This window comes from Phoca vitulina, unplaced genomic scaffold (genome assembly GCF_004348235.1).
Source record: "Phoca vitulina isolate PV1807 unplaced genomic scaffold, GSC_HSeal_1.0 scaffold55, whole genome shotgun sequence".
Classification (NCBI taxonomy): domain Eukaryota; kingdom Metazoa; phylum Chordata; class Mammalia; order Carnivora; family Phocidae; genus Phoca; species Phoca vitulina.
In genome coordinates, this window is record NW_022589758.1 from 2,283,204 (window position 1) to 2,301,739 (window position 18,536).

Here is an 18,536-nt window from a genome sequence, read left to right on the forward strand (position 1 = left end):
CAAAAGTTTATAATTTTGATGAAATCCATTTTATCTATCTATCTATATCTATCTATATTTTTTTGTTTGTACTTTTGGTGTCATACCTAAGAATCCATTGCTCAGCCCAGTGTCACAAAGATTTTACTTGTATGTCTTCCTCAGACAGTTGTATGGTTTCATGTCTTACATTTAGGACTCTGATCGATTTTGGCTTTTCGTATATAATGTGTGGTAGGGAGGTATTTCACTTTTAACTGTTTTACATATCTGGGGAATTTACGGACTGAAAAAAAAAAGTTTGAAAGCCTCAAAAGGATCTCTTAAGTTGTTCAGATAGATTTCACCTGTGACAAGAATCTTCCCTATTAAAAGCACTTGAGGGGCGCCTGGGTGGCTCAGTCGTTAAGCATCTGCCTTCGGCTCAGGTCATGATCCCAGGGTCCTGGGATCGAGTCCCACATCGGGCTCCCTGCTCCACGGGAAGCCTGCTTCTCCCTCTCCCACTCCCCCTGCTTGTGTTCCTGCTCTCGCTATCTCCCTCTCTGTCAAATAAATAAATAAAATCTTTAAAAAAAAAAAAAAGCACTTGGTAAATTTAAAAGCGTTAGGCCAATGTTTCCCCTCTTCTTCTTTTTTTGTTTTTAAAGATTTTATTTATTTGACAGAGAGAGACACAGCGAGAGAGGGAACACAAGCAGGGGGAGTGGGAGAGGGAGAAGCAGGCTTCCTGTGGAGCAGGGAGCCCGATGTGGGGCTCGATCCCAGGATCCTGGGATCATGACCCGAGCCGAAGGCAGACGCTTAACGACTGAGCCACCCAGGCTCCCCTCTTCTTAAAGTATAAAGAAAATACTAAGCCGTCCACTTCTCAGAGGCTCTCTTTGGGCCAGTAGCCCTGTCCTGCCACCAGCATGCTGTCAGAGCGCCCTGTCACAGGGCCTCCCAAGGGCTGGGTGTTCAGTGTTAATTAGGGATCGACACCGTCCATCGGTGGGACGGTGAAACCCTAAAAAACAAAACACAAAACCCCGGTGTGGTCACCGTTTGTTCGGTTGCACCCCGCACCCTCATCCAGTCGGAGACCAGGGTATCGGCGTAATGAAAACTTCTGGTTTCGTTACCGCTCACAGTGCCGTTTGTTAGAGCGTTTGCGATTGTTTTGAAATTCTGGGAACCAGAGCTATGAGATCACTTTACATAGGCCGCTTTGAGAGAATGCGCAGGAGGAGATAGGCCTGTCACATCTGAACATCGGCGGTGTGCCTTCTGAAAAGGGTAAAGCGCCAGCAGTAAATGCTGTTTCCTCACTGTGCCCTTGCAGGTTTGTTTGAAATACAGCAGTGCCCACGAGGAAAACACTGCAACTTCCTGCATGTGTTCCGAAATCCCAACAATGAGTTTTGGGAGGCTAACAGAGACATCTACCTGTCTCCCGATCGGACCGGCCCCTCCTTCGGTAAGGGCTCGGAGAGGAGAGACAGGACGGGCCACCACGAGGAGTACTATGGGAGGCCCAGGAGGAGACGGAGCCCTAGCCCATCGCACTCCTACAAGAGGAACGGGGAAGCAGAGAGGAAAAGGAGAAGCAGGCGCCGGGGCCAGAAGTCTCACAAACACATGGCAAAGAGTCGCGAGAGGCACGTTTCACGAAGTAGAGCAAGGAAAAGGGCCCGCAGCCGGGGCCGGGGCAGTGGGAGCCAGAGCTCCTCTAGGTCCAGGAGCCGTGGCAGGAGGAGGTCAGGCAGCAGGGACAGAATTCTTCAGAGCCCCAAATGCAAATAAATGTACTTTGGTCTTACATGATTGTAGATCTTCTTTATGAGGGCTGCTTCATACTGGGGCCTAGGGGTCTCTGAGCTCGATGGCTGAGCAAGTCTGGCAGAACCCTATTTAAAAAGGCCTTTATGCTCTGATAAGCAGTGTGTTTAGTATAGAAAACCTAGAAGACCTACAGTGTACGGATAGCCTGGAAATCACCTGTAATCCTAACCCTTAGTGAGAACGTTAACACGGGAGCAGTGCTTACACCTTCTTTTCCTCTTCTTCTGCGTCTGCACATGTGGTTTTTTTTTTTCACAGAAAGATCATATATGGCTGCAGTTGAAAATGTTTTTTTCTCCTCCGCCAAACCTCCTATTTCATCAAGGCTCTTCTTTTTCTCACTGCCCAGCGTGGACCTATCCCTTTATTCAACCATACCCCTACTGTTGGATTTTAAATTACCTTTAATTTTGCACTATTAAAGAATCCAGTGCTATAAACAGTCCTGTTGTGGATTTCCTTAAATACTTTCACACATTTCTGACCGTTTCCTTACAATAAATTATGTTACATCAAGAGCTAGGACTCCTGAAGCGTTTCCAGATTGCCCTCCAGAAAGGCTACAACAATAAGTTTTGCTGTTCTCACACCACCAAGTTCATCTTTGCCGATTTGGTAAATTTTATGTTTAACTGTTTTGTTTCTCTACGTATTGGCTCAGCCACTTTTTCTGTATTTAATGACTGTTAAATTTGGTTGTTTGCCCTTTATTAATAATCTCTTGGGTTTTTCTACATGCAATAGCTGAGCAGCTTTTTGACTTTAAAATTCCTTTTGTTTTAAAGTACTTAAAGGGTAAAGTCCGTTTATTTCCTCTCCCTCCTGTCCCGTATTCACAGCCCCTTCTCAGCTGGAGGTTCTCCATTAGGGGCTGCATCTTTTTTATAGTGTGTTGGGGAGCTGTTGAGATAGAGGTAAGTCTTATTTCTGTCATCTTTAGGAAAATGAGGGTCATTGCTACTGAATCTGCCTAGTGTTAAAACAATTCTCATTTAAAAAGTGGTCAGAGAACCTTCTGTTTAAAAAAAAAAAGGCTTAAGGCAAAAAATACCATTCTTCGATTTCAGATCATAAAAAAGAAAAGATGCTCTTATACTTACACGTTTTTAATTTTCTTCGTAACCTTTCCATTGCCATACTGGACATCTTGAGTTTCAGAGTATGTGGCTTTTGGCAACTTGGGATTTGGAAATAAGGGCTTAAGGATGCACAAAGTATTGAAGCTAACAGAAAGGGAAAGAAATTTCAAGATTGGGATTTCTGAGTGAGTAAGGTTATGTGTTGAAAATGAGAGTTCTTAATATGTAGCCTATAAAAGTACTATTAGTATGGTCCAGAAATCATTTTACTTTAAAAATTGATTTGTTCAACTTTAAATGCCTGCTTTACCCTAAAAATGATTGAAAATTTTCTGTAATTACCTACTGGATTCACTAATGCTGAATAACGATCACTAAATCCAGTATTTTTCAGTACTTCCCTAAATATGGCCAAGATATGCATAATTAAAGGTGGTATCCCGAGCTGAATAGCCTTCATAGATCATGGAGGACAAAATAGGATAAACACCAGCTTGTGCTCAAGGTAATTATGAGATGATGGGGTCTTTTCCCTCCAGCGTTCATGGGCACTGTGGTGTGGAGGGAGGGAGAGAGCAGTTTTCAGCCAGTGGACTGGCCCATTATCCTGATAAATGTCCATCTTGAACTTAAATGTATTACTGTTTCTTAAACTTATAACCTGATTACTATTTATGATTTAAACATTCCAGCTCTACAGTGCCAGCAGAAGCCCATCAGGCCTGTTTTCAGTGAATAAACCAGATGAATGTTGGAGACGCTCCATGTCTGCAAGTATCTTTAGCAGACTAGAAACTTGATGGTAGTTGATGCCTTGTTCTTTAATATCCTCGCTTTACTATGTAATATTTCCCATCTGCAGTTAGTAGGAGGTCCCTTAACTATCATAACCAAAGCTTTGAGTTGCTGCTTCTATTAGGCGGCAGTTTGTAAATACCAGTTCATTTTGGCGAGCGTACTAGCACCTCCAGTGGGGGGGGGGGTGCTGGGGGTTGGGGATCTGGTTGATTTGCAATACCTTTGATTACCTGGAGTAATGAGAGTTGCTCATTCAGAAAGTAGAAACGTCAACTGCATCAAGGTTTTAAAAGCGGCATTTATTGATTGAAAATAAATGTGTAGATAAGCTCTCAGCATGGAAGCCACATTATTTTTTAGTGAGCTGTAAGTACATGAAAACTTATATCTTCCATCATTTGTCTTGTGTGTGCTTTTAGCATCCACCTTCAAATGGAGGTGAATTTTCGACATTTTACTGAGAAAAATTTAAAATTCTTTCAGCAGCTCCCCATAGTTTGACAAAGTTTTGCAAAGAGAAAGATAAAAACAGACTACAGTGGTGTATGTTGAACATTTATTACAACTAATTGGTGATGTGATAAAGACAGTGCTAACACGGCCTGAATATGTATTGGTCACAATCACAACAAAGCTTAATCCAGCCCAGCAGATACAAATGAAAGTGTAAACCACGAAGACATGTTTACATATACAGAAGTATGTATAAAAGTGACACAAACAACTGTATAGCTTTAAAAAAACACAGGGCCCACTAATGTCATTTTACCTCATTCAACTCTGTTTTACATGAAACGCGCTGTCTGTCTGCTTTTGTAAGATTTCTGATAACTAGGCATTGCCATGGAAGGGAAGGAAGCTGCCCTAAAGTTTGCAGCACTTGTTAAGTGGAGGGAAGCAAAAGAAACTTGGCCGTTAACGAGCACCCCAGGAGGAGCATTCGTGCTTTAAACAATGACTTAAGCAACATTTTGTGAAGAGAAGAACACATTTTTCTGTAAGGTAATGTTGTGAAGAATTCCGGTAAGTCAATGTATCCATTTTTATTTGGGGGCATCAAAAACCATCCAAGTCACTAACTGGTTATGACCACAAAAAAAATTTGTCTCAGGAGTTGAATGTTCCTTGGCCTTAAAAGCAACGTGCTCACTATTAAACAGTCGATCTCTGTTCCTCAACCCCGGCTTGGAAAGCTGGAGAAATAATTTTTAGTGTAAAACACATCATTTCAATGTAGTCATTTGTGTATTCCCTTTAAGTATGTAGTTTCCAATAAGGAATAAATAATGGTATAAATTTGGTTCCTTTTTTTTTTTTTTTTAAGTCTCGAACAGTTAAATTTTAATTCATTTGGTATGTGAGTATCAATTCCCTTTATTCTCATATATGCTGAAATGCTACACACTAGTCTTTGGTTTCATAAAACCAGGTTTCATATTATAATTTAAGTGTCCTTTGCCAAAGATGGTAATTAATGAACGTATATTGCCTGATTGTGTCATTCTAATAGATACATTAAGATTAGATTGGGAGAAACAGATCTGTAAACTTTAAAATATCCAGAAATGGTACCTTTCTTTTCCTGCATCATTCTAATTCGTATTTAAGTCCCTTATCACTTGATTAACCGAAGTTCCCTTTAAAAAAAAATTTTGTGTAGGCCTGAATGAAGCAGCTTAGCAAAACAGTAATACTGACAAGACGTCATCTTATACCATTAGCTAACATGGACATGAAGGCAGTGACCATCTACAGTGTGACCACAAGAAGTCATCAACAAGGGAGGAGAGTTAGGTCAGTCCAATTTCTTCAAGGACACTACGTGGGGTTTCAGCTTCCTGTGGAGGGAAAATGTGAGACTCTGGTAAGCAGATCCGGGGAGGCTGGAGAATGTGAAATTGACACGGAAGGATGTGCAAGTTTCACAGAACAGTGCAAGCAGGTCATTGGTTTGGGCACATTCGAATACTGAGAGCAGGCAGTTATTTAGGGTTTTGCGCCCCAAACGTCAGAGGCCACAGAAGGGTATTTTGAGCATGCATCAGATACCTACTGATTACCTGCCAATGTGCTGGGCCCCGCTACTGCCACACAAAAAGCAGGCAAACCCACTGGCAATTTAGGAAATCATTGCTATCGAATTAGCTACAGGAAAGGTAAGTTATCTTAGTGTTAAAATCGAAAGCCTCCCCTAAATAAAAAGCAGGGGAAACCCAGAATTCTCCTGAATCTTCACATAATTTTGTTTTCCATGCTTTTGTTTTTTATCATTTGGGTCACATGTATTTATAGAAATGTCTTCCTCTGGGTCTTGACTCGGTTTTTGACTTTAACTGTCCCCAGCAGCACGGCTTCAGAAACTCACCTTCCCAGCCCTCCCCTGGGCAACCGGTGGCTTCAGGGGAGGCAACATAATAGAAAGAATACTCTAGGACCAAAGGCATTCTTGGCTTATGCCACAACCAGTACTCATTTTTAAATGTCAAAGGCAGACCAAAAAAGCAGGCATAGCTAGAAAAAAGTTATTAAAAATTTTCCAAAGTGGCTGATTGTGCATATCACAAAACAGGACCAGGTCAAATTCAGGTATTACTTGCAACAATTTTGTAATTAAAAGGCATTCGACAATTTAATGGAGAAAATGCAATTTTTAGCATCCAGTAATAACTTACTTTTGCATCCTAATTGTGGTACAGCACAAAACAAGGAAAAGAAAAATATTAAACCATAAATCCATACATTAGATTTAATTGTATATAAGCATTACATGGAGTAATCTTAAGTAAATTAAACTCTAGCCTGTTTCCTGATTTGGAAAACAAGGATCACAGTACTTACCTTCATACATAGACATTTAAGGGAGAGAAGGCTTAGTGCCGGACTTCTAGAAAGTGCTCAAAAAATGTTAACTGGTAGCATTACACGATGGAGACCTACCTACATGAAGGTATTTAGCATTCAGTACTAAATAAAATATTATAAATCAACTCTGTATAAAGTTCACATGATGATCTTTTAGTAGGTTTATTAATGAAAAATGGGTAAAAATCGGCTTTGGTAGGAAAAAAAAAGGGTTTTTATGAAGTATTCTTGCCCTTGCCCCCCACATCAAACCTCAGCCTAACCAGGCTACATCAAAATATATATGGGGGATAGGAAAACAAGTTAAACATTGCCACAAGATTACAATCCACCAAATACAGAATGGAGGATATTCTACAGCATGGGTGACTCGGTTAAAAAAAAAAAATGGCAGGGGAGAAAAGCAGAGGAGTTGTTAAAGATGAAAAGACTTGAGACATCAACCAGATACAATGTGAGCCTTAGTGGGCATCTGGTTCTAACAAACCGATTACAGAAATGCAAATTTCAGGCAATTAGGAAAAACTGAACCAGGAACAAGATGTTAAGAGTTACTGTTAATTTTGGGGGTGTGTGGTTACTTCTGTCTCTTGGTGATACATACTGAAGTATCAAAGATGAAATGATGTCCAGGGCTTGCTTTTAAAATGCTGAGGCCAAAATGGAGGGGGTGGTGGGAAACAGATGACGCAACAAGCATACGACTATAGGTATTGAGTTGAGGGGTGCTGAAGCTGAATGATGTGCACGTGAAGGTTCCTTCTACTGTTTTATTTGCATGTCTCAGAGTTTTCGTGATAGTTTTTAAAGAAAGTCTAATGGAAAAGATGCAGCACTCCCAAGAATGATGTAAACCAGTCTCTTTGATTTATGTTTAGCTTTAAACACTAAATATACGGACATCTGAATCACATACATCCTAAATAAAGGAAATGATTTAAAAATAATCATTTGCATTTAACCCTTGAACAACACGGATATGAACTGTACAGGTCCATTTTATACGGAGGCTTTTTACCATACAGTACTGTAAGTGTATTTTCCTTAACATTTTTTCTCCAGCTTACTTTACTGTAGGAATACAGTATATAATAAATACATACACAAAAGATGTGTTAATGGAATGTTGAGGTTATTGGTAAGGCTTCTAGTCAACAGTAGGCTATTAAGTTTGTGGGGAGTCAAACGTTTTATATGTGGGTTTTCAACTGCCTGGGAGGGTCAGTGCTCCTAACCCCCTCATTGTTCATAGGTCAACTGTAATGTTAAATAGTTTTTAAAAACACCATACAACCTTTAATGCATTTATTAAAAGATGCCTACATTGAATTCTATACAGCTAACATTCTTCCCTTATCCATGTAAAAATGGCTCTCACTCTATTCCCTGGAACTGGTCAGATTTCCCCTGTGTGCTTACTGCTGCAGTCCTGTATAGCATTTCATGAAGAGAACCATGTCACTTATCACATATGCATTATTTAAGGGCCCCTGGGTGGCTCAGTCGTTAAGCGTCTGCCTTCAGCTCAGGTCATGATCCCAGGGTCCTGGGATCGAGCCCCGCATCGGGCTCCCTGCTCTGCGGGAGGCCTGCTTCTCCCTCTCCCACTCCCCCTGCTTGTGTTCCTGCTCTCGCTATCTATCTCTCTGTCAAATAAATTAAAAAATCTTTAAAAAAAAAAAATGCATTATTTAAAATATGTGTCCTTTCTAAAAGGCCTGGCTTAAAGGAATCATTTATACATTTTACTCCTTGAGACTTGTACAAATAGTACATTAGTTTCTTTTACAAATTGTGTCCATAGTATAAAATGTAATTTTCCCATGTTGACACTGAAACTGTAGCTCAAAATGACCTAGAAGGACTGGTAGCTAAAGTAGTCACATTCCTAGAAACAAAGTAGAATGGTGGTTACCAAGGGCTGAGGGGAAGGGAAATGGAGAGTTGTTTAATGGATACAGTTTCGGTTTCACAGGAGGAAACATTTCTGGACGTCAGTTGCACAACACTGTGAACATACTTAACAGTACTGAACTGTAAACTTAACAGAATTTGCCAGCTTAACCACTTTTGTTTTTTTACACGATTTAATAAAATTACCTGGAAAAACCAAGATATAAAATATATTATTTGTCAAAAAGGATGGAGAAGAAAAAAGTCATTCACATGAGACAAAGTACATGCAATACTTTTATTTTAGACGTGCAAGAAAAGCGGTTTCAGAATCTATGAATTGAAAGCAAGCAGCTGTATACAAATAACAAAAGAAGCAACATCTTGTTACAGCTCAGCACACAGCATCCAAAGCAAACCGGCAGGAGACAATGCATATTCAGCATTAAAACCAGACGAATCACATCTTGCAGGGTGGGAGGAGGGACAGAGGAAAAAAAATGGAAATGGAAGACCAATGTTTCCCAATGCTTTCAATGTATAATGCTAAGTTTCTCATTTGATAGCCCATCCAGGTGCTTCAAATGTAATGCAGGACATAGAGAATGGAACAGACCGCTCTGCATACCCGCCTAATCTACATTTTCACAGGTCTTCTTTCAGTGGCAAACCTGTTTGAGCGTCTTCTGAATTTGTTTACTGATAACTTACTTAGTAGGCTTTAAACTCTCTAGATAGGAACAATGAATTATTTGGTACTTTTATAATAAAATAAGTTGCATGTTTTATTAAAAGTATACACAACGATCAATGTTAAAAGTCTTAACATAAAACCGGAGTTAACAAATCATTAAATATTTAAATGAAGACAATATATACTATAAAACCATAACTAGTAAAATATTAGTATTTAAACTGAGTATTAGAATTTTCCTATTGAACAAGAGATACTGCAGCAGAGACTTCTGACACAGCTTTCTGATCATTCGTCAAGGGACTGTTCAGTACTGTCCAGCATAAATGTGACTGAATAGAGGTGCATCACGAACTTAAGAACTGTGAATGTTTTACCCTTAAATACCACGTAAAGTACAGATTTTACTTTCTGGAATTATTTCCAAATACACTTTTATGGGATACATTAGAATACGTTAGCTCATACAGGCTGTAATACAGTCACACTAAATAGAATTTCTTTTGAAGACCAAGCCACACTATATAGGTTACTGCACTGCTTATTTTGCCATAGCGTTTCCACTATATTTTCTTTGGTGAACCATTTTAATGATGGCTAAATTTTCCTCTTACAAGATTTTAATCATAGATGGTTCGTAGATGATGACGTGTATGTGTTTAAGATGAAATACTACTCAAACATTCATAGGTCATATCTCAAGTAGAAATTAAACCAGTTGCGAGCAGGACTAAACTACATCAAGATCACATATAGAACGAAAATAAAACAGAAAAAGAAAAATGAGGACAGGAAAAACAATTACAATTGAAAGGTATTAGTTTTGAAATGCTCTATTATACAAGATAGTCACCAAGCTGAGGATATTTTCTTTCATAAGTATATCAGCTCTCTATTTCCTCTGTGAAATTCTGCATACACGATGAGTAGTCATTTAGTACACAGGGACATTAAAATATTCATGACGTGGCTACAAAAGAAATGCATACATTCTTACACAGTATACAAACTGACAGACACAATCAGATTTCTAGAATGTTTAGTGCACAGTAAAGAAAATGGAAACTTAAATTTTTGTTTTTGTTCTTTGGTTTATGTCTGAACATTTAACTTCTAAACAGTGCTTAGGAGTTCCGATTCAATTTCTTTTAGTAACTTTATATAATGATAAATCAAAATGACCTATATCCTACAAAATCCAAAAGCACTGTTACTAACAGGCTGAAAAGATTTTCAGTGTAAAATCGTCTGGTCAATACTGAGTTAACTGAAAATTCTATTAGAATACTACCTCCCACCAGTCTTCAAGTATATCAGGATTTTATTACACAAAGTAAAGGAATTTAATCCCTTAATGAAAATCATTACATCCTTTGGTGACCATAAACTCTTCTACAGATCCTAAAGGAAAATCTCTGCCAAGAAAAAGTGGAAAAGTAGTCACCCATTTGGTATTTTAAGTAGTAATGGAGGTCTTTAATGGTTCACTTAGCTTGAAAAAAATTCCAAAGACTATGCCTTTGAGACTAAGGATATTATTTTTTAAAATAATCCTCAAGATAGATTTTAAAGAACTCTCCAAAAAGATTTGTTAGATGTCTATGCCTACAAATGTATGTAAATAGAGATTTCTCATATCAACGAGGTAACCTGAGGTGAGGTTTTAAACTGACCCGAGAGTGTCCAGAGATGGATTTCTAGGGACTCGAAGAACCCCCTAGAGGCAAAATTACATACAGATTTTCCTGAGAAGAGGGCCCATGGCTCTTCGGACTCTCAAAGGGATTATACCCCTGCCAAAAGGCTTGTGACTCAAAGTTTAAAACTGCTCATTTGAGGGCTTGTAAAATATCCTCATTTTAACACTAAAGTTGGCATTTTGAAATGTAGGCTACAAAGTCATGTAAACTGTTCAAATATGTAACAGATCCCTTATACAATAACCATTAAATACAAAAGTATCTGAGAAGCGCCAGTTAAATTTTAATCCTCAGATAATTCTTAAAACAGTTTAAAAAGAGATAGTTTTGCCTTTTTTCCCCCACTCAGAATACAGTGGCATGAACCAGCAAGTTAAAATAATACTAGTAATAAACCCCAAATGCTTCACTTTCTTAGAGAAGCTCTCATTTTCATAGGGGAATCCTATTTATCTATTTCTGTACCAATGACATTAGTACTTCACAGTATTTAATAATACTTTTTTGTCAATGAACCTCTGAACCTATTTCAGTATTCTCTGTGTAAAAAAATAAATTGTAAGTCCCAATGATGGATCATTATCAGAGTAAAATTCCCTATGAAAATATCAGTTAAAGGAAGTACTGGGACTATCCCTTGGGATTTAATGTAATTAAACTTTTCAGGTAATGCTAAAATATAAATAACAAACTTGACAAAATTATAAGTACAAACTGAATTCATAGATCCTACTACATTTTGATGCATGTCAGTACTCCAGCACGTATTCTAGTACGCTTTCTTACACCCAATGAAACTCTTGCTGTGATACATATTCTCTGTTTTCTGGAGAGAGAACAAGAAAAGTTTAAGTCTGTCAACCTTTCACCTACATACCAGTTCTTTGAGACTTTATAAAATTATAGCTTTTCATCTTTTTTGTTTTCTCTCTTAATTTTATACACACTATGGGAAAACCAACCATGGAGAGCTTATGCCCACTGAAAGAAAAGAGAAAGGTAGTTTCCCCAAATAGGGCTGAGCACACCGCTGTTCCTCCCCAGAAGAGACTTACTAGGAAAGGCAACAAACAATTCTTAAACCAAGACTGCCCAGCATTTCTGACAGACCTTTTACTACATTAGTAAAGGAAAGGGTAAATGATAAGCCAAACTATTCTTTATAGCTAATGATCCGTATCAGTATACTTAAACAAGAAATTAGCATCCATCAATTGTGAAGAATATTCTTCATAGGGAGAAAACCCTCTTCGTTGGTAAAACACCCTTTAAGAAGAAAAACCCTAAAATGCACAAAAATAATGTATTCTTTTACCACTCTTAAGTTGCTATAACATGTTTTCTTCAATAATTTCTCAGTTTAGACAGAGTCTGAAAAAGTTGTGCTAAAAATGCCTTAATGACCAACTAACCTTTAAGGTTGATTTTAAGCTAAATGATACAGGTATGCCCGTATTAACCCAAGTTATATCTTCTCTTATATACAAAGAAAATATTATAGAAGATTGAATATAACTCCAGTATTCTGGGCCCTCACACCACCAGGACATCTTCTGAGTCATGGAATAATTAAGAATTGGGGAGGGTGAGAGTCAAGTCTGTCGCAACACACAAGGGGTCCTGGGAAGAACCAGAACTACTCTCTTCTTCCACTACCCAGCAAGCTGAGTTCCTCAATACACTAAAACATCAGTGATTTAGATTACATGGAAATAAAGGCCAGAATGAAAACAGAAAAAAAAATTTAATCCAGTTGTATTACACAAATACAAACTACAAATTGCCCTTAGTATCAATTCTTTGGAGACCTATTTTTTGAACCAAGATTTTAGACGTTATTTTCAACCTGAAATGGGCCTGCAATCCTGGGCAATCCTTTTACTCATCATTTGCTCCCCACCATTAAGTCTATTCCAAACCCTCAGCATTTTCCTCAAATCATCTATCTCTTCTCTTTCTCCTCAGTCCCCAGCAACTCTCCTCTAGATGATAAGTTTCTCAAAGCTAAGAAAAGGACAACTTTCTGAATTTCGCTCATCCAACTGATGAGGAAAAAACAAACTACAGCTTTACCCAGTTACCTCCTCCTAACAGGAGGAAGATTTGTCTTGCCTAAGACCAGTGCTTTTGATTCCATTCCCATTCACCCTGCCAATATACTTTCCCCTTTATTCTATTCCTCTTTTTCACTGCTCTCTGCATTCGCTCCTTCTCCTTGGTACACACGCATGTATGTTCAACTTCCCTCCACACCAAGAGGAAATTTTCTCTCAGTCCCCTACAAAAGGAACCAGAGGTAGTGGGAAGTGCAGGTTAACAAACACAGCAGAAAGAGGAATTAAGTTACACCTGCTCTTAAAACTGTCTACGTTTTTTTTTTTTTTTTTTAAAGATTTTTATTTATTTGAGAGAGAGAGAATGAGAGAGAGCGAGCACATGAGAGGGGGGAGGGTCAGAGGGAGAAGCAGACTCCCTGCCGAGCAGGGAGCCCGATGCGGGACTCGATCCAGGGACTCCAGGATCATGACCTGAGCCGAAGGCAGTCGCTTAACCAACTGAGCCACCCAGGCGCCCAAAACTGTCTACGTTCTTAAGACAAACCCCATTACCTTCAAAATTCCCAGATATTCACCATATTAGGCTGATGACTCAAAACAGTCTGGGAAACTATATAAAGAAACTGGCAGCTAGCACTTATTTGAAGGCTTAAGTCTTGCTGAGATCAGTGCTTAAGTAAACTACTGGTATTGGATCCAAAACGGAAAACCTAGTCTCCTGATTTTCTCTTTCTAGCACATAATGTATTCAAAGAGCAAATAATTTACGTTTAATGAAAAATAAATATAAATAAGTGTAATTTGAAGTTACTGCTCTACTCATTTTTCTTGTGAAGGGGCTTCACTTATTCCTTGTACTATAAGTAGTATCCTCTATCCTTCATGTTCTAGAATACAATCGTCCTTTTTATTGCCCCTCACTCAATTCTGTGGCAAAGTCCCTACTCGACTCTGAAACTATTCCTTGTGCTTAAAGACCAAAGGGCCAGAGAATGTCCAAAATTCACTAAGATCTATGTTTAGCAATGAATAAAAAGAGAATGGAAAGCCCTTGTAAGGCACCTTTTAGATGACACAGCTCATGGTGTCAGTCTGGTTCCACCAGCAATCGTGAGGCACTAGTATAGTCAAATAGTCAAACGATTTTTTTTTTTTTTTAAGTTAGCAATGAGTGGCCAGAGCAATATGGTTGTTCCAGATGGCTAGTGTCTGAAATGGCCAAGAGCACACAAGTGCTTCACTTTACATGCTGGAACTTTTCTTTTTAGCAAATTCTACTTTAATTTTACCTAATGGAACAACACAATGTGTACTCTTCCATTCACACAGTTTCATTTTGTCATTTAAAAAATGTATAAATTAAAATTGTATACTTCTAATACAGGTTTGTTTTACACTTCTAGAAAAGCCGGGGGGGGGGGACCTCAAACATTTTCAAGAGGTAATGCCGGTAAGTTAATGTCCCACTCCTAGATCTTTTCTCACTTGATATACCTTGAATATCTTTCCATATCATTGCATAGAAATCAATCTCATTTCTTTTACAGACAGGTAACAGTTTCATGTATGGCTGTACTGTAATTTTCTTAACCTATTTCCCACTGATTAACATTTGGGTAAGTTCCAGTGGCTTAATATTATACTGAATCTTAGTGCATTTGTATATTTTCTATTGGATACAATTCCTTGAAAATTTAACTGATGGGTCAAAAGTGTACAAATTTAACTGTTAACAGGTATCACCAAACTAATCCTCCAAAATGGAATACAAGTTTAAGTGCTCACAAGCAGCAGACAAGAGGGTCGCTCATCCTTGCCAATCCAAGAACAAACCAAAAAAAGTTCTCATTCATATTTTCATTTACGTTCCCTTATGTAAAAGGGCCATTTGTTTTTCTTTCATCTGTGAATTATTTATTTATATCTACTGCTGTCTTTTTCTATTGTGCTGTTGATCTGTTTCTATTACATATCTCAAAAGTTTCTTAAAAATGATGGGAATAACAACTACATCTTGTACACCCTACTCTAAAACCTATTAGTTATAAAATACTAAGAACAGATCACTTTCTCCAGCAATTAATTGTACTTTTTAAATTAAAAAGAGCAGATTAATTAGTAAATATAACTATAGACTGTAAAGAAATCATTTTAAGCATATTTTAGGGTAACTATTATATCTGCCTAGGTCTTCCATTTGGATCATAATGTGAAATGCTTTAAATATGATCAGGGTTTTCAAAATGTAACATTTTATCACTGAATTTCAAATATTCAAACTCTAGATCTGTACTAAGTAAATTCTTTAAGGCTAATAAGGTACAAAAGAACAACAACAACAAAGTCTATATGTACAATAATAAAAGTCTATATATGCAAATTCTGGTCATTTAAACTAGTTCCCCTCTAAAAAAAATTATCAACTCCCTAAGGTGGATGGGGAAATCAGCAGAAAATTTTAAAAATATTCTAATTGCCTACAGGGTATACTCAATTCTGTTTCCAGGTAAAAACTCAATTTCCTTAACAGACATTAACTGATTTGGTTGTTGTTGAGGAAATGAAAATTATATAGTGACATCCCACAAGCTTTGCTGTGGGTTAGGTGCTAAAGTCAACCACAGATTATCTCCCCAGACACTGGTTATCAAGTAAAGGTGATTCTGTTGACTCACAGAGGTGATTTTTATAGCCATTTACATGGTCTTATTAAGCACATCTGTCCTTCTTTTACAGTTTTTTTTTTTTTTAAGATTTTATTTATTTATTCATGAGAGATAGAGAGAGAGAGAGAGAGAGGGAGGCAGAGGGAGAAGCAGGCTCCCAAGGAGCAGGGAGCCCGATGCAGGACACGATCCCAGGACTCTGGGATCGTGACCTGAGCCGAAGGCAGACGCTTAACCATCTGAGCCACCCAGACGCCCCTCTTTTACAGTTCTTAAAAGGGTTTTTTTCCCCCTCCTACTTTTGATTCATTTCAGCCAATATACTCTGGACTATATATTATATTGAAAAGATGTAGCAGTCTATAAATGTAAATGGAATCTATATCCTATTGTGTTAAATTAAACCAGGGTTTTGCAACCATAGCACTACTGATACTTGAGGCTGAATAATTCCTTGTTCTAGGAGGGTCTGTCTGGGGCACTGCTGGATGTTTAGCAGCATCCTTGGTCTTCACCTACCAGATGCCAGTAGCACCCCATTGCCAGTCGTCACAATCAAAAATATGTCCAGGCATTGTTCAATGTTCCGTAAGGAGGCATAACTGCCCCACTCCCCACCTCAGTTGAGAACCACTGAGTTAATCTAATTGTCTCTGGTTGATGGGTAGGTAAAATTACGTTCTAGTGTGCTTGCCTGTATTTGTTTATTTTTCTATAATAGGAACTTTTATTTTTTAAAAAGGCAACAGACGAAACAATAAGAAAATTTTAAAGAATGTGTCAGTAGGGGAAAAAAGAGCTAAAACCCTGAAATTTTTCAGAAAGTACTTTTTAAAGAAAAAAAATCACCACCAACAGCTAGGAATAGGCTCTTTGCAGGTCCCAATCCTAGGGTGCATGCAATCAATTTAGTAGATCAGGATCAGCATTGAGAAAAAGGACAGTGGGGCGCCTGGGTGGCTCAGTCGTTAGGTGTCTGTCTTCGGCTCAGGTCATGATCCCGGGGTCCTGGGATCGAGCCCCACGTTGGGCTCCCTGCTCTGCAGGAGGCCTGCTTCTCCCTCTACCAGTCCCCCTGTTTGTGTTCCCTCTCTCGCTATGTCTCTGTCAAATAAATAAATAAAAATCTTAAAAAAAAAAAAATAAAAAAAAAAAGGATAGAACAGAAAATGTGATACAGCAAAACAAGAAATAAAGTATTACTTAACAAAATACTTTTTTCAGTTTATGTGCATGTAACTATTATGATATAAAAATGTATTTTATTACTGTGGGTTCTTGTCAAATATCTTTGAAAATCAGATTTACAGCTACTGATTTTAAGTTACTCCAACTTTTCATTATTGCAAATAGCCCAGAGTAGCAAAAGTGGGCTCAAAATGAGTTAAAGTGAAATAAGGAGGGGAGGATCCTCAAAATTCTGAAAAGCAGACAAAGAGCTCAAAAAACACACATACAGCAAAATGATTACAACCTGCAAACCAGTGACCAAGGACTTGGCCAAATTTCTTATAAAACGTAAACAAAAGGCAAGATTTGTTCTGCCTTCTGTTTTTTCTGTATCTGCCCTTCTGCATTTTCCATTTCAAACATTAACGTCACCAAACCTTACTTATTCAGTTTGTTCTAGCAGACCCCAATCAAATTTACCTATAAAAGATTAAAATAACGCTGGCATAAGAGTATAGCCTTGTTAACTTTTAACCTAATTTAAAAGAAAAAGGTTTAGGCTTGAAGGTTTTAACATAAACAGTGGAAATTACAAAGGAATCGTAGGAGTTTGTCTAATTAGACCAAATCCTAAAAGGATTTATATCAAAATGCTTTTTGCTGTTAAATATTATTATATATGTTTGAACACATCTAGCTGTTACATAACAAAACAATGTACAATATTCTCGAGTTTGACTGGCATACCCAAATATTCTTAATTAGCAAGATTTTAATTTTAAAAAATCCCAAAACTTCATACTAAAAGGCATGTTATTAAATACTTCAAGTACTTATTTACTTAAAATAATTTTAAGTTACAAAAGATTCATTTTTAAAAATCACTTTTTCTAAGATTCTTACCTTTCCATTTTTATGCAGTCCAACAGATTTATTACTTCCACAAAGATGGTGCAGTACTAAGATATATCATGCAGCCCCAGCACTAAAACAAATCAATTTTAGCAGTGCTAATTCTCCATAGAGCACCACTTTCTAGCCGAGGCAGATTAACAACTGCAAATCCAAGAGAATCTATTCATAAAGTGGATCATCTCGAAGTAGAAGCAAATTCGTGAGTGTAATGCTTGCTTTTGGTACCTCACTTATTTTTCATTGCTCAGATTACTTTAGTGAGAAACAATACCAACAGCAAACAAAGCTCAAAAGGAAAACCCCCACAAATTTCAAAATGATGCTGTTAGTATAAAAAAGAAAGGCTGACACATCTCAAAGCGCTGATCAACACCATCATGCACCTACCGCTGAGGTTAAAGCCCAACGCCCGGTATTTTAACTATTTGATCTTCACAGATCAGGCAAGGACTTGAAATCATCTCACGTGCAACAGTCTTTGCATAACACCCCATTTTATCCATGCCACAAAAACGGGAAACTTGGTAGTTACCAATAAATAAGTTGGGGGTCAAAGGGACTAAAGCCTTAGACTGCTCTTTATCATAAGATATCCTCAGACAAACCTCCCCATTCTTCATTTTGGCTCTATAAAATTAAGGAGCAGAGAAAAACTGGTAAGTGCCTGACTTTACAAAGAAAATGCACTCTATATTTCCTTGGTCATTAGATCTATGTTTATAAATCAACTGTACCACTCCCCCAAGTCCTCCCCCTCAAAAAACTAGCTTAAAATAGGCACTTAATTGGTGGTGGTGGGGAAAGGTTCCAAGTACTTCAAAGAATGTCAATTTAGGAATCTCAGCATGTCGCACTTTAGTAATTTAAGAATCAAGTTAAGTACAGTGGCATGTTAAGAA

General features: G+C 37.9%; 2 protein-coding genes across 6 annotated transcripts in view; one reads left to right on the top strand and one right to left on the bottom strand.

Moving 5' to 3' along the window:
• The window catches only part of ZRSR2 (zinc finger CCCH-type, RNA binding motif and serine/arginine rich 2), a 29,737-nt gene extending 25,923 nt beyond the window's left edge, over positions 1-3,814 (top strand). The window contains exon 11 of the mRNA XM_032389543.1: positions 1,304-3,814. Within this exon, the coding sequence (XP_032245434.1) occupies positions 1,304-1,764 (461 nt within the window). The 3' untranslated portion in view covers positions 1,765-3,814. The remainder of the gene's footprint in view (positions 1-1,303) is intronic.
• A 147-nt stretch (positions 3,815-3,961) lies between these two features.
• AP1S2 (adaptor related protein complex 1 subunit sigma 2) overlaps positions 3,962-18,536 on the bottom strand; it is a 29,281-nt gene continuing 14,706 nt past the window's right edge. The window contains exons 5-7 of one of the 5 annotated variants that reach the window (XR_004297629.1): positions 18,170-18,264; positions 6,353-6,361; positions 5,435-5,518 (exon numbers count right to left, since the gene is read on the bottom strand). Coding sequence is in view for 4 of the 5 variants with exons in the window: in XM_032389544.1 (XP_032245435.1) it covers positions 5,471-5,518; positions 6,353-6,361 (57 nt within the window). In the remaining variant the exon portion in view is untranslated. Of the gene's footprint in view, positions 5,519-6,352; positions 6,362-8,216; positions 11,656-16,751; positions 18,265-18,536 lie in introns of those variants that run through there. The other 4 variants (XM_032389544.1, XM_032389546.1, XM_032389545.1 and 1 more) reach the window with 4 other exon arrangements.